The sequence below is a fragment of the Ranitomeya imitator genome, chromosome 4 (genome assembly GCF_032444005.1).
Source record: "Ranitomeya imitator isolate aRanImi1 chromosome 4, aRanImi1.pri, whole genome shotgun sequence".
Lineage (NCBI taxonomy): Eukaryota > Metazoa > Chordata > Amphibia > Anura > Dendrobatidae > Ranitomeya > Ranitomeya imitator.
Window position 1 is genome coordinate 63,529,422 of NC_091285.1, and position 15,091 is coordinate 63,544,512.

The following is a 15,091-nucleotide window of genomic DNA, read 5'->3' on the forward strand; positions in this document are numbered from 1 at the left end:
TCAGCAGCTCAGATTAGAGACCAGGTCAATGCCACACAGAGTTCTAGCAGCAGACACATCTCTACAACAACTGATAAGAGGAGACGTTGTGCAGCAGGCCTGCATGGCAAGTTCACATTAGCGTTGTGCAGGGCTGCGTCGGGAGCAGCCGCGGCGACGCATGCGTCATGCGCCCCTATATTTAACATGGGGGGCGCATGGACATGCATTATCTTGCGTTCTGTGACGCATGCGTCATTTTGGCGCAACAGAAAACGCTGCATGATGCAGTTTTTCTGCGCCAAAAATCATGCAAAAATGAACGCATGCGTCACAAAAGCTGCATTTTGCATGCGCTTTTGCATGCGTTGTGCGTTGCGTGGCTGACGCAGCACCGCACAACGCAAATGTGAACGTAGCCTAAAATAGCTGCTAGGAAATCACTGCTAAGGACAGGCAACAAGCAGAAGAGACTTATTTGGGCTAAAGAACGCAAGGAATGGACAATAGACCAGTGGAAATCTGTGCTTTCGTCTGATGAGTCCAAATTTGAGATCTTTGGTTCCAACCACTGTGCGACGCAGAAAAGATGAACGGATGGACTCAAAATGCCTGGTTCCCACCGTTAAACATGGAGGAGGAGGTGTGATGGTGTGGGGGTGCTTGGCTGGTGACACTGTTGGGGATTTATTCAAAATTGAAGGCATACTGAACCAGCATGGCTACCACAGCATCTTGCAGCGGCATGCTATTCCATCCGGTTAGCGTTTAATTGGGCCATCATTTATTTTTCAACAGGACAATGACTCCAAACACACCTCCAGGCTGTGTAAGGGCTATTTGACCAAGGAGAGTGATGGGGTGCTACGCCAGATGATCTGGCCTCCACAATCACCAGACCTGAACCCAATCCAGATGGTTTGGGGTGAGCTGGACTGCAGAGTGAAGGTAAAAAGGCCAACAAGTGCTAAGCATCTCTGGGAACTTCTTCAAGATTGTTGGAAGACCATTCCCGGTGACTACCTCTTGAAGCTCATCAAGAGTGTGCAAGGCAGTCATCAAAGCAAAAGGTGGCTACTTTGAAGAACCTAGAATAAACGACATATTTTCAGTTGTTTCTCACTTTTTTGTTAAGTATATAATTCCACATGTGTTAATTCATAGTTTTGATGCCTTCAGTGTGAATTTACAATTTTCATAGTAATGAAAATACATACAAATCTTCAATTTTTATTACAGACATGGAAATATGACATTTTAGTGGTAAAAATTAATTTTTTGTGTTTGCTGCAAAATTTTCAGGTACACAAGGGTTAATAGGTGCAACTAGACCCCACAGATTATTTTGCGCAATTTCTCCCAAACATGGTGCTGCCCCGTATGTTGTCATAAATTACTGTTCTGAAAAGAAAGGAGCGCTATTTGGCTTTTGAAGCGCAGCTTTTGCTAGAATTGTTTGCAGGCGACATTTGTGGAGCCCTGAAGGTGCCTCAAAAGTAACCACATTGTAGAAATTGCACATCTCAATGAATTCATTTACAGCTACAGACACTATTTTGTAACATCCATGCCATGCTTTTTTTTCTGGAGAATTGCAAATATGCCAGTTTACCCAAACTTTGTTCTTCATAAAGTGTAGAGTCCCCATACATTGTGCCCATCTTGTGCTTCTCGTGGTTTGCACTCCGTAAATTGTACACAATAATGCCAAGCAAGTGGCCGCTTACTGTGGTTTAGGCACAGTGAGTCTCAGAAGGATGGTGGGCATTTGGATTTGGGAGCACAGAATTCATTGGATTTTGTTTGAAGGGGCAAGAGCTATGTCGCTTTTCCAGAATCTTTGTTCCATCAGTATTGTGGGATCTCCTATAATTCCACTCATATGTGACAGACCTGAGTGGGGATGGTTTTATGCAGGATAAATTAAGGTTTTTATTGGTAAAATGTTGTGGTACATAAGATTTTTGGATCATTTTCAGTATAAAGCTGGGATCACATTCTTGTGTTGTACGCTGAGCAATTACGTCTGGGCTTCCGTGTAAATCCCACAATAATGCGATTCAGACAAAACCCCTGATGGAACCACCCGCTATAATGAGGCAGATAGAGGCACTTTGAACTGGCATCTGCTCCAGTGGTAATCATTTTTTTAGGTCTGTGGTCGCCCACACTGGTGCATTTATAAGACACCTAAAATGATACACCACCGGAACATAGACCAGTTCAAAGTGACTAAATATTCCTCATGCATGAGTGGTTCCATCAGGTGTTTTGTCTGCATTGTGGTTTGGGCGAATTTACAAGAAAACCCGGATGTAAGCACTCAGCGGAGAGCGCAAGATAAATGTGAGCCAAGTCTTGTTTCGATTTTTGGGAGGTAGAATGAAAAATTAGATGGCAGTTCAAGAATAGTTCTTATGTTTTATTTTATGCAGCTCACCGTGCTGTATAAGTGGTAGGGCGGATCTATTCTTCGGGTCGGTGACATTACAGTAATACCAGATTAATATTCGGTTGTTTTTAGGTTTTGCTGCTATCACACAGTAAAAATACCACTTTATGAAAAGTAGTTTTTTTCATCGCCACTTTCTGAGAGCTGTAACTTTTTTTTTTTTTTTTGGAGAACAGAGCTGCATGAGGGTTTATTTGTTGTGGGACGAGTTTCAGTTTTTTTTTGGTATTATTTTGGGGCACATAGTATTTTTTAATTGCTTTTTTTATTCAGATTTTTCAATCACAGAATGAGCAAAAAACACCACTCAGTTATTGTTTATATTTTTTGCGCCAGTCACCGTTAGGTAAAAGTGATAATGATTCATCCTTCGGGTCAGTACGATTACAGCGATAACAGATTTATGTTGTTTTTTATGCTTTAATATTTTTACACGCTAAAAACAACTCTTGCAACCGCTTTTGCAACCAATTAATTACCGCCATTGCGGTTGACAGCAGAATGTAAGGGGTTAATCGGCCACAATCTGCTTCAAAACCGGCCAAGGCCAATACAGCAGGGTGTCAGCAGTCATTTACAGCTGACACCGGTGGGATTTGTCGCCGCCGGGCGGTGCATTTCCCTTGTTCTTCAGTGCCGTTAAAAACCAGCAGTGAGGAATAAGGATCCCTAATGACCGCCGAGTACTGTATTGTGTGTATTGTATCTCACAAATCGAAATCTAATTTCATGTCAGTCATACTGATATTTGGTGGACAGGACAGGGTTTTACTTTTATGCCTTGTAACATTAATTGTTTAGAATTGTTGATGTTTTATAGAATGGCAAGACAAAATAAATTCCCAGCGATGCAGTTCATTTTAATTGTAGCCTATAGCTGGTGTATGCAGTCATGTGTTTTAATTTTGTTTTCATTCATAAATAATAGCATATTGTTATATACAAGAAACATGATCTGAACATGCAATGCAATTTTAATGTAACTCATTATGCCACAGCAGTTTACAAATTGCTACCACAGCAACTTAAACATTATTGCATTTTTAACCACCTTCCTACCGTTCTCAATTTTGTTTTTTGTACTTTTTTCCTCTCCTTCCTTTTTTAGTTTCCCATAGATATAACTATTTGAGGACTTATTTTTGGACGATGAGTGATAGTTTTAACTAAAACCAATAATTTTACCATACATTGAACTGGAAAATGAAAAAAAAATCAAAACTTTATGAAATGGTGGAAAAAAAAAACCCCACACCATTATTTTTGGGGATTTGTTTTTAAGGCATTCATTGTGTGTTTTTACCTGGCAATTACCTGGCAATTTTCTCCATATCCACAAAATTACACCAATAGCAAACTTCTAGGTTTTATTTTTTTTATTTCGTATTTACTTGAGAAAATAGTTCGGAAATTTGAAAAATCTGCTATTTTTCTGGGATTTATAGCTTTTTTATTTTTCTCATCAATGAAGTCATCTGAAAGCTCTTTTTTACTGAGTTGAGAGCTCTAGTTTTTGTACAAGGATTTATACATGTTTTTTGTTGTGTGTTTTTAGGTAAAATTCTGTTTTTGTTTTTTTTTTGCTTTACGGCATGTACTGTTTTGTTTGGATTAATTCATTTTTACATTTCATTATGAGTTCTATTAATTAAAATGTACCTGGAACAACCCCCTTTGGGCCGGTTTCACACGTCAGTGGCTCCGGTACGTGAGGTGTCAGTTTCCTCACGTACCGGAGACACTGACTCACGTAGACACATTAAAATAAATGTGTCTCTGCACATGTCAGCGTGTTTTCACGGACCGTGTGTCCTTTTGCAAAACACGGAGACATGTCAGTGTTCGTGGGAGCGCACGGATCACACGGACCCATTAAAGTCAATGGGTCCGTGTAAACACGTACCGCACACGGATGCTGTCCGTGTGCCATCCGTGTGCTGTCTGTGTGTGTTTTTCCTGTCATAGGGTTAAAATTGTGAAAACTTTTGCAAGACACGGACACACGTACAGCACACGTACAGCACACGTACAGCACACTGACCCTAAAAGCGTACTCACGGACATCACACGGATCCCACACGGATGGCCTACGTGAGCACACGGACACACGGACACGGATAACTCCGGTACCGTTTTCTCCGGTACCGGAATTATCTGGACTTGTGAGACTGGCCTTAGGTATGGCATTATTTTGCAATTATGTAGCATTTTTAAATTGGACATTGTGATGGCATAGTTTTGTACATTGCAAGTATTAAAGATGTGCATTTTAGAAGACTTTTTTTATTAGGCTAATAGAGTTATTGTACTTCGTCTATAAGGTTTTATTATATTCTAAGAAAAATATTTTTCTCTATCAACTGTTGTGAGGTAGAACAAGAGAAGGATTTTGCATTGGGTTTTCTCAGGCGACTTCCACAGCCAATGATCAAGCCCATCTTACAAATATACTAATATAATTACACAGAGTCAATTTGATAACGTAACTAAGTAGCCAATTAATAGTCATAGCTTTGGGAATACAATTGAATACAATTGAGAAAACGGAGACTTTGATGTACTAATATCATGTAAATTAGTAAAAAGTAGAATTCTTGGATAGAGTATCAGAATGTTCTTTTCATCCCTAAGATTGTAGTGATTTTCCTGTACAGTTCTTTAATCTCTAAAAATAAATGAAGTCAAAGTCATTGCTGTTTTTAACTCCTTCAGCTTCTTTTCCTCTTCCTGACCAGGTCAAATTTTACAATTTTGACCAATGTCACTTTATGTGGTAATAACTCTGGAACACTTCAATGGATCCCACTGATTCTTAGATTTACGATTTATTCATAACATTTTATTTTATTTGTGAATATATAGGAATTCGGAAAAAAAAATCCATAATTTTCACAACTTTAAATTTTTGCATCCTTTGCTGTACAAAATAGTTTTTTTTTTGTTAGAAAGTTAAAAGAGTAAAAACTTTTTTAGCAGTTTCTTATTTTTACAGCAGCCAACCACGTCACATTTGAAATAAAATTAAAAGGCCTATGTGAGAGAAAATGCCCAAAAGTGACTCCATTTTAAAAACTGCACCCCTCAAAATGCTCAAAACCAGATTCAAAAAGTGTATTAACCCTATAGGTACTTCACAGTAATTAAAGCAATGTGGAAGAAAAAAAAATACATTTTAATTTTTCCCACCAAATGTCCATTTAGACCCAAATTTTGTGTTTTCACAAGGGTAACAGTAGAAAATGAACTTTAAAATGTGTTATTGTCATGCAATGTTGGAAAGACTAAGTGCAACACGAAGGGATGAGGGGAAACAGCAAAACCATGAAGCCGCATATATATGGAATCAATAAGTAATGAATACAGATGAGCAAAGCTGAACAGTAGAGTTTAGGGTCCACACCGAACACCAACTGTTCTGGCACAGACACCGAACAAGGGCATCTCCAGGAAGTCCATGCTACTATTCGGGTTTTGCACCCCTAACATCAAGTGTTTCCCACTATGTCATCTGCATGACAGCGCGAGAAACACTGGCGGCTCAGATCGGTGGTAAGATTATTACCGCTGGTCAGAGCATCAGCAGCTGTGACAAGTGGTAAAAAGTTTACCTCCAGCCACAGAGGGGTCAGCTGATGAGAAAGTACTGCTCCCATCAGCATACGTCTGCTGCCGCTAATAGCAGCGAGAGCAGGTGCCGCTGATATGAGTATTTATAAACCGGCACCTGTGCAATAAATAAATAAATAAAAAAAGGCATGGATTTCTCTCTATTTTTGATAGCCAGCATGGCAAAACTAACAGCTGCAGGCTGCAACTCTCAACTCTCAGCTTTATCATTACTGGCTATTAATAATAGCGTGGTCCCCGTTACATTGTTTTTTAAAACATTTAAATAAATAATTAAAAAAAATTGTGGGGTCTCCCCCATTTTTAACAAGCAGCCAAGCTACCACAGACAGCTGAGAGCTGGTATTCTGAGGCTGGATATTCTGCTGCTTTGCCCGGCTCTTCCCACTTGCCCTGTGATGGTAGCAAGTGAGGTTCATATTTGTGGGGTTGATGTCACCTGTGTATTGTCAGGTGATATAAAGCCCACGGATTAGTAATGGAGAGGCATCTAAAAGAAGCCTCTCCATTACCAACCCCATAGTCATATTGTAAATAAACATTCAGCCCGAATAAAGTCCTTTATTTGAAATAAAAATACACACCATATTACTTTTTATTTAAAGATAAAAAACAAAGTTATACTCACTTAATGCCCATTCCACTGAAGCCCTCGTTCCCTGTAAAAAAAAACCCCAGAAAATAATAATCAACGATAATACCTAACGCCCATTCCATTGAAACGCTGGCCTCTCGTAAAAAAAATAAATAAAACCAACCATTTCCCCCACTTGTCTGACACACTGTACCATTCCATAATCCATGTCTACGATAAGTGGTTTTCTACTTGGCCAGTGCCAAGATGCGACCGTCAAGGCTAAAAACCATGGGAGAATGAGCTGCTTCAAGCGCAGAGCATCAGTGACTAATGGTGGCATCATCGAAGTTACTACAGCTCACTGAGGCTGCGTTCCCACACTTTGCTTTGAGCCAGGCCGATGAACTGCAGTGACCTCAGTGAGATTACCGCTAGCACTGTGAAAAAAAAAATCTCATGGTGTAGTGCTGAGCTCCATTAGTTCACTGCAATTCATTGCAAGAAATTTCTCATGGTGATGTCATGCAGATGACAGTATGGCAAACAATGAATGTTCAGGCCTCCCATTCATCTGAATGGGGTTCCGATTTGGGTACTGTTCTGGTATCTGAAACAAACTTTTTTTAACTGTTCAAACCTGCCAGATCAGGACATCCAGGCATCCGCCCATTAATTACTACTAATGAAACATGTGAAAAGTAACGTCTTTAGTCTTACTATTTTATATACTATTGAAATTCTTTTAAGCAGCTTCATCAGTTAGTCACCTGAAAACTTTTCCAATAAGCAAGTACTCCTGATCCAGAGTTTACTTTTCAATCACTCACCGTCACTAAGTATTTGCAACCATAAGGTTTGGTTTAAAGAGGCAGTGTTGGTAATAACTTCCATACAGTGCTGAGCCGTATTTCACAGCTGTTCTAATCCAGAACATGACAAGACTCACCCAACTAAGTAAATAGGAACAACAGTCCATCATTACTTAAAATTAAAATTATTCAGCAGAATCCTATTTTATCAGTAGGTTATTATCACTGCAGGACTATATGTCACATACTCATCAGTCCACCTGATTTGTATAACCCCGTCCCCACCTATGACTGGTATCTTGTTGACAATGTGCAGTGTACACAGGAAGCTGACAATCAGTGGTGTGTGCAGTGTTATACACAGCTTAGCCTTAATAGCACTGCTACATTAACAGCAGAGGAAACAGGGATTTTATCAAAACTGCACCAATCATTCCAGTGATACATCATTGGAATCAGACATTCTGCCCCTACGTAATGCTACTTTCAGATTCTATGGCAAAAACCTGCTGACAGATTCTCTTTAAGGCATGAAGATCAGTCAATCCAGAAAATTGCTAGAACCCTAATAGTATCCTCAAGTGATGTCATGAAAACCATCAATCGTTAAAATACAACTGGCTCCCATGAGGACCTCAAAAGGAAAGGTAAACAAAGAATTGCAATCGCATAACATAGATAACACAAAGTAGTAATGCTATTCAATACTTGCTTGTCTTTTTCTCATGCAAGTATAAGCCTTCTAATTTCTTGAAAATAGCAATACACAGGACAATTTGGCCAATAATGTATAATCAACACAGGTGCGTACAAATTTTCAGACTCCTCAGTTAAGCATAATTACCATTCTTATTGACATGATCCATCGTGTACAGTCACAGGCCGCTGTGATGTTTTAGGAGCAAACTTCTTCCTCAGACATGAGTTACCTCTGCTGCAGAGGATAAGTTCATCAGAGTTACCAGGCTCAGAAATTGAAAATTGACAGCATCTCAGATAAAAGCCATCATTAGCAAAACACATACATCAAGTATCAGGTGTACCTCAACATCAACTGTCCAGGGGAGACTGCAAGAAGCAGGCCCATATGTTTGATTTGCTGCAAAGAAGAGGACCACAAACAGGACAAATATTGACTTGACTTTAAATACGTGGAAATCTTCAGTGAGGAGTCAATATTTTAATTTTAATTTTTTGTTACAAACGGTCATGTCTTTGTGAGATGCAGAAAGGTAGAGCTGATGGTTTTTACATGAGTATTGTCCACTGTAAAGTATGGAGGGGTGGGGGTATGATAATATGATGGTGCATATGCTGAGTATGATGGTGTAGGGTTGCTTTTCTGGTTACACTCTTGGCGATTTATTCCAAAATCAAGGCACACTTAACAGCATGACTACCATAGCATTTTACAATGAAATGTAATTCCATCTAGTCTGCACTTAGTGGGTCCATCGTTTGAGTTGCAACAGAACATTGACTCAAACTCTAGGCTATATAAAGGCTATGTAATCAAAATGGAGAGAAATGGAGTGCTGTGTCAGATGACAGTCTCCACAATCACCTGACCTCAGCCCAGTCGGGATGGTTGGGTTGAGTGGGACTGCAAATGAAGGCAAAGCAGCTGAAAATGTCCAGCTCCTTTGGGAACTTCTTCAAGAATGTTGGAAAATTATTCTACGCCAGTACCAGATGAAGCTGCCTGACCGAATGCCAAAGGGTTGTAAAGCTGTCCTTAGAGTAAAAAAGGGGTACTTTGATGAATCTAAGGTCCAACACGTTTTTTTCACTCTTTGTTTCATTGCATCCATTTGGTAAATTCAAAAAAGTTAATTTTTTTTACATTAATGTACACTCTGCACTCCATCTTGACTGAAAAAAACAGAAATGTAGACACATTTGCAAGTTTATTAAAAAAGAAAAAGCAACATATCACATGGTCATAAGCATTCAGACCCTATATATATATATATATATATATATATATATATATATATATATATATATATATATATACATACATACTCATATTTGAGTCGCATGCTGTCCATTTCCTTGTGATGGTTCTACTCCTTCATTGGATGCCAGCTGTGTTTAATTTAACTGATTGGCCTGGATTTGGAAAGGCACATACCTGTCTATATAAGACCTCACTGCCCACAGTGCATGTCAGACCAAATGAGAATCATGAGTTCAAAGGAACTGGCCAAGGAGCTTAGACAAAATTGTGGCAAGGCACAGATCTGGCAAAGGTTGCAAAAGAATTTCTGCAGTACTCAAGGTTCCTAAGAGCACAGTGGCCTCCGTAATCCTTAAATGGAAGAAGTTTGGGACCACCAGAAGTCTTCCTAGACCTGGCCGTCCAGCCAAACTGAACAAACGTTGGAGAAGAGCCTTGGTGAGTAAGGTAAATAAGAACCCCAAGATCACTATGGCTGAGCTCCAGAGATGCAGTAGGGAGATGGGAGAAAGTTCCACAAAGCCAACTATCACTGCAGCCCTCCACCAGTCTGGCCTTTATGGCAGAGTGGCCCAACGGAAGCCTCTTCTCAGCGCAAGACACATGAAAGCCCGCAAAGTTTGCTAAAAAACACATGAAGGACTTCCAGACTATGAGAAATAAGAGTCTCTGGTCTGATGAGACAAAGATAGACCTTTTTGTTGATAATTCTAAGCAATATGTGTGGATAAAACCAGGCACTCAAAAAAATAGAGATAACAGCTAACCGCACAACCGTAATGTGTGTGAGCTGTGTCCGTCCACTAGCAGTAAGGAGTCGAGCCGGCAGATGTCGGGTGCTATAGCCAAGAAACAAGCCGATGAATCCAACAATGCAGAGAAAAAAGAAGGCAGCACTCACCGATCTTCAGAAGCAGGTGTCTTTATTTACTCACATAAAATCTTCACGGCCTGGGGGTGCAGGGGTACAGAGTGTGGCGGGGATGACGACGGCTGTTTCGCGCCTACCTGGCACTTCTACGGGTCAGTCAGTCAGTTACCCCTGCACCCCCGGCTGTGAAGATTTTATGTGAGTAAATAAAGACACCTGCTTCTGAAGATCGGTGAGTGCTGCCTTCTTTTTTCTCTGCGTTGTTAAAACCAGGCACTGCTCATCACCTACTCAATACAATCCCAACAGTGAAACAGGGCAGCATCATGCTATGGGGGTGTTTTTCAGCTGCAGGGACAGGACGACTGGTTGTCATTGAATGAAACATGAATGCCGCCAAGTACAGAAGTACATATCCTGGAGGAAACCTTCTTCCAGAGTGCTCTGGACCTCAGACTTGGCCAAAGGTTCATCTTCCAACAAGACAATGACCCTAAGTACACAGTAAAATAACAAAGAAGTGGCTTCAGAACAACTCTGTGACCATTCTTGACTGGCCCAGCCAGAGCCCTGACCTAAACCCAATTGATCGCCTCTGGAGAGACCTGAAAATGGCTGTCCACCAACGATTACCATCCAACCTGATGGAACTGTTAGGAAAAATGGCAGAGGATCCCCAAATCAAGGTGTGAAAAACTTGTTGCATCATTCCCAAGAAGACTCATGGCTGTACTAGCTCAAAAGGTGCTTCTACTCAATACTAAGCAAAGGGTCTGAATACTTATGACTAATACTATGTGATATTTCAGTTTATCTTTTTTAATAAATTTGCAAATATTTCTACATTTCTGCTTTTTTCAGTCAAGATGGGGTGCAGAGTGTACATTAATGAGAAAAAAAATGAACTTTTTTGAATTCACCAAATGGCTGCAATGAAACAAAGTGAAAAATTTAAAGGGGTCTGAGTACTTTCCGTACCCACTGTACAAACAGCACATTTCATTATAAACAAGAAAACCATTGCATGAACCGGTGTGTCCAAACTTTTTTCCAGTGCTGTATATTTATATAGTTGTGTAACAAAAATGGTCTTTTTTCCAAAAACAATGTTATTGATATGAATCATCTACGAGAGCACAGCTGACCGCACCACCGCTGCAGCTGACTACCTCCGCTTCAGGCTAATTAGCCTCAGCTGATCCCCCCGATCTCGGGTGCTATAGCCAGAAAACCAGATAGCGTGGATATGAAGAAAAAGAAAGTGGCAGCACTCACCGATCTTCTTATGCAGGTGTATTTATTTGGTAAAAGTCTTCACGGCACAGGGGTGTGTAACATAGGGATGCGGGAGTTCTGCTCCCGCATCCGTATGTTACACACCCCTGTGCCGTGAAGACTTTTACCAAATAAATACACCTGCATAAGAAGACCGGTGAGTGCTGCCACTTTCTTTTTCTTCATATCAATGTTATTGATATAATTTACCCCTTAGACCTCAGTCCAGAGCCATACTTTGCACTGACGAGGTCCATTAGCCCGTAACACCTTGTCTGCAAATTTAGATTCTGATTTGGCTTTTATCCGAAGTTATATTGCAAGACTCATCAAAGGGTCATTGTAAATTGTAGGATTACTGCTTCCAACAGGTGGTGCTATAGAGTTGAAGTTCTCTTCCTCTCTGAAGAGGCAATTTGCATATTAAATTTCCCAGAGGAGCATTGCACCACAAGTAACCATTCTTACCTTGGCATGCCAGAGCATATGTCACTCTCCACAAGGAGAAACGTTACCCCTTATACTTCAACTGAAGAAAAATGTCTAAAATTTCTAAAATGCTAAACTCAACCTGTAAATAACAATGGTACTGTTTCTGGAAAAATACTTTTTTTTTGTATAACGGCGACAACGTATATACAGTATTTTGCACAGATCTTTATTGTACCATTGAGCAGAATATTCTAGCTCTACAGACAATATAATGGTGTAATATATTGTTCGATTATATTATTTTTGCTGCAAGGTAGCAATTGCATATAATAAGGTGGAAAATGTGACAGTATGATAAAGCTAAAGATGTCAATGTAATGTAAAACATGTGAAAAGTATAGTGTTAATAAGCTCTCCAGAAGACAATTGGTGAAAAAAAATGAATCTAAATAGTGCAGGCTGTTGGCAAGTGTAACCCACTTGTCCTCTGTAGGTATCATGTAGGACAGTCCAGAAGGAATGCGCATATGATGCTGCCATACGGCATGAATACGCCTTATCTGGACTAGCAGTCACATCCTTTCCATGTGATTCACAGTATTAAGGATTGAGTGATACATTGATTAAAAATAGGAAAAAGCTGAGTGAGTTGGGGCCCATCTTTAGCTGTAATTGCTTTGGAATGACAATCTGGCTGAATAGAAGAGATTTTGTGGCTCTGAATCAGCATAAGTACGGATAAGTAGATTTTAGAATTACTGATGGCAGGATTGTATTCATCTCAATGCTTAATAATATATTTTTTCAATGTCCTGTAATTTCAGTTGCGGACAAAGCACACAGGATGAGATTAGAGACAATACCACAGTGTTCACGAGGATCCTTGATCGTCTGCTAGATGGCTATGATAACCGCTTAAGACCAGGACTAGGAGGTTGGTAATTATTATTAACTATGCAAATGTCTTTAAACACATCACATCCTGAACTCATGACACAGAGTGTTAAATATACAGGTGCTTCTCACAAAATTAGAATCTCATCAAAAAGTTAATTAATTTCAGTTCTTCAATACAAAAAAGTTGAACTCATATATTACATAGAGTCATTACAAACCGAGCGATCTATTTCAAGTGTTTATTTCTGTTAATGTTGATGATTATGGCTTACAGAAAATGAAAACCCAAAAGTCATTATCTCAGTAAATTAGAATAATTACCAAAAAACACCTGCAAATGATTCCTAAGCGTTTAAAAAGGTCCCCTAGTCTGTTTCAGAAGGCTTCACAATCATGGGGAAGACTGCTGAATTGACAGATGTCCAGAAGGCAGTCATTAACACACTCCACAAGGAGGGTAAGCCACAAAAGGTCATTGCTAAAGAAGCTGGCTGTTCACACAGTGCTGTATCCAAGCATATTAATGGACAGTTGCGTGGAAGGAAAAGTTTGGTATAAAAAGGTGCACAAGCAACTGGGATAACCGCAGCTTTGAAAGGATTGTTAAGAAAAGGCGGTTCAAAAATTTGGGGGAGATTCACAAGGAGTAGACTGCTACTGGAGTCATTGCTTCAACAGTCACCACACACAAGTGTAACCAGGACTTGGGCTACAAGTGTCACATTCCTTGTGTCCAGCCACTCATAACCAATAGACAATGCCAGAAGTTTCTTAACTGGACCAAGGAGAAAAAGAACTGGACTGTTGCTCAGTGGTCCAAGGTGTTGTTTTCAGGTGAAAGAAAATGTTGCATTTCATTTGGAAATCAAGGTCCCAGAGTCTGGAGGGAGAGTGGAGAGGCCACAATCCAAGCTGTGTGAGGTCTAGTGTGAAGTTTCCACAGTCAGTGATGGTTTGGGGAGCCATGTCATCTGCTGGTGCTGGTCCACTGTGTTTTATCAAGACCAAAGTCAGCGCAGTCGTCTGCCAGGAAATTTTAGAGCACTTCATGCTTCCCTCTGCCAATAAGCTTTTCGGTGATTGAAATTTCATTCTCCAGCAGGACTTGGCACCTCTCCCCACTGCCAAAAGTACTGTATAAAAACCACAGTATCACTGTGCTTGATTGGCCAGCAATCTCTCCTGACCTTAACCCCATAGAGTTTGAGGTATTGTTAAGAGTAAGATGAGAGACACCAGACCGAACAATGTAGATGAGCTGAAGGCAGCTATCAAAGCAACCTGGGATTCCATAACACCTCAGCAGTTCCACAGGCTGATCACCTCCATGCCACACCATATTAATGCAATAATTGATGCACAAGGAGCCCTGACCAAGTATTGACTGCATTAACTGAACATACATTTCAGTAGGCCAACATTTCTGATTTTAAAATCATTTTTCAAGCTGCTGTTATAAAGCATTCTAATTTACTCAGATAATGATGTTTGGGTTTTCATTGGCTGTAAGGCATAGTCATCAACATTAACAGAAATAAACACTTTAAATAGATCACTTTGTTTGTAATGTCTCTATATAATATATGAGTTTCACTTTTTGTAGTGAAGAACTAAAATAAGTTAACTTTTGAATGATATTCTAATTTTGTGAGACACCTGTATATGCATATATACAGTATTCTCATCTGCATGCAAAAATCCTATGCACAATAACTTTATGCTAGTACAATAGCATAGGGGTTTGATCAAACATGGAAGATTTGCTGAAGACATTTCTATGAGTTTCCTATTCATCTGAATAGGGTTTGAAAAACCGTGTCTACAGAAAAGTAGGTAAATGCTTTTTTTGAGCTGAAATCACACACACATTTTTGATGAAACTTAACCCCTTAGCGACCGCCGATACGCCTTTTAACGGCGGCCGCTAAGGGTACTTAAACCACAGCGCCGTTAATTAACGGCGCTGTGGAAAAAGTGTATAGCGCCCCCCACAGGCCGATTTTCTCCGGGGTCTCGGCTGCCGAGGGTAGCCGAGACCCCAGAGAACATGATTCGGGGGGTTTTTAACCCTCCCCGCATTTGCGATCGCCGGTAATTAACCGTTTACCGGCGATCGCAAAAAAAAAAAAAAGCGATCTCTTTTTAATTTCTCTGTCCTCCGATGTGATCGCACATCGGAGGACAGAGAAAAGGGGTCCCAGGTGGCCCCCCA

The 15,091-nt window shown here is 40.1% G+C and overlaps 1 protein-coding gene across 1 annotated transcript in view; it reads left to right on the top strand.

Annotated features, from left to right (window-relative positions):
- GABRA1 (gamma-aminobutyric acid type A receptor subunit alpha1) overlaps positions 1-15,091 on the top strand; it is a 340,058-nt gene that overhangs the window by 115,448 nt on the left and 209,519 nt on the right. Inside the window, exon 3 of the mRNA XM_069763789.1 lies at positions 12,807-12,916. Coding sequence (XP_069619890.1) covers positions 12,807-12,916 — 110 coding nt within the window. The remainder of the gene's footprint in view (positions 1-12,806; positions 12,917-15,091) is intronic.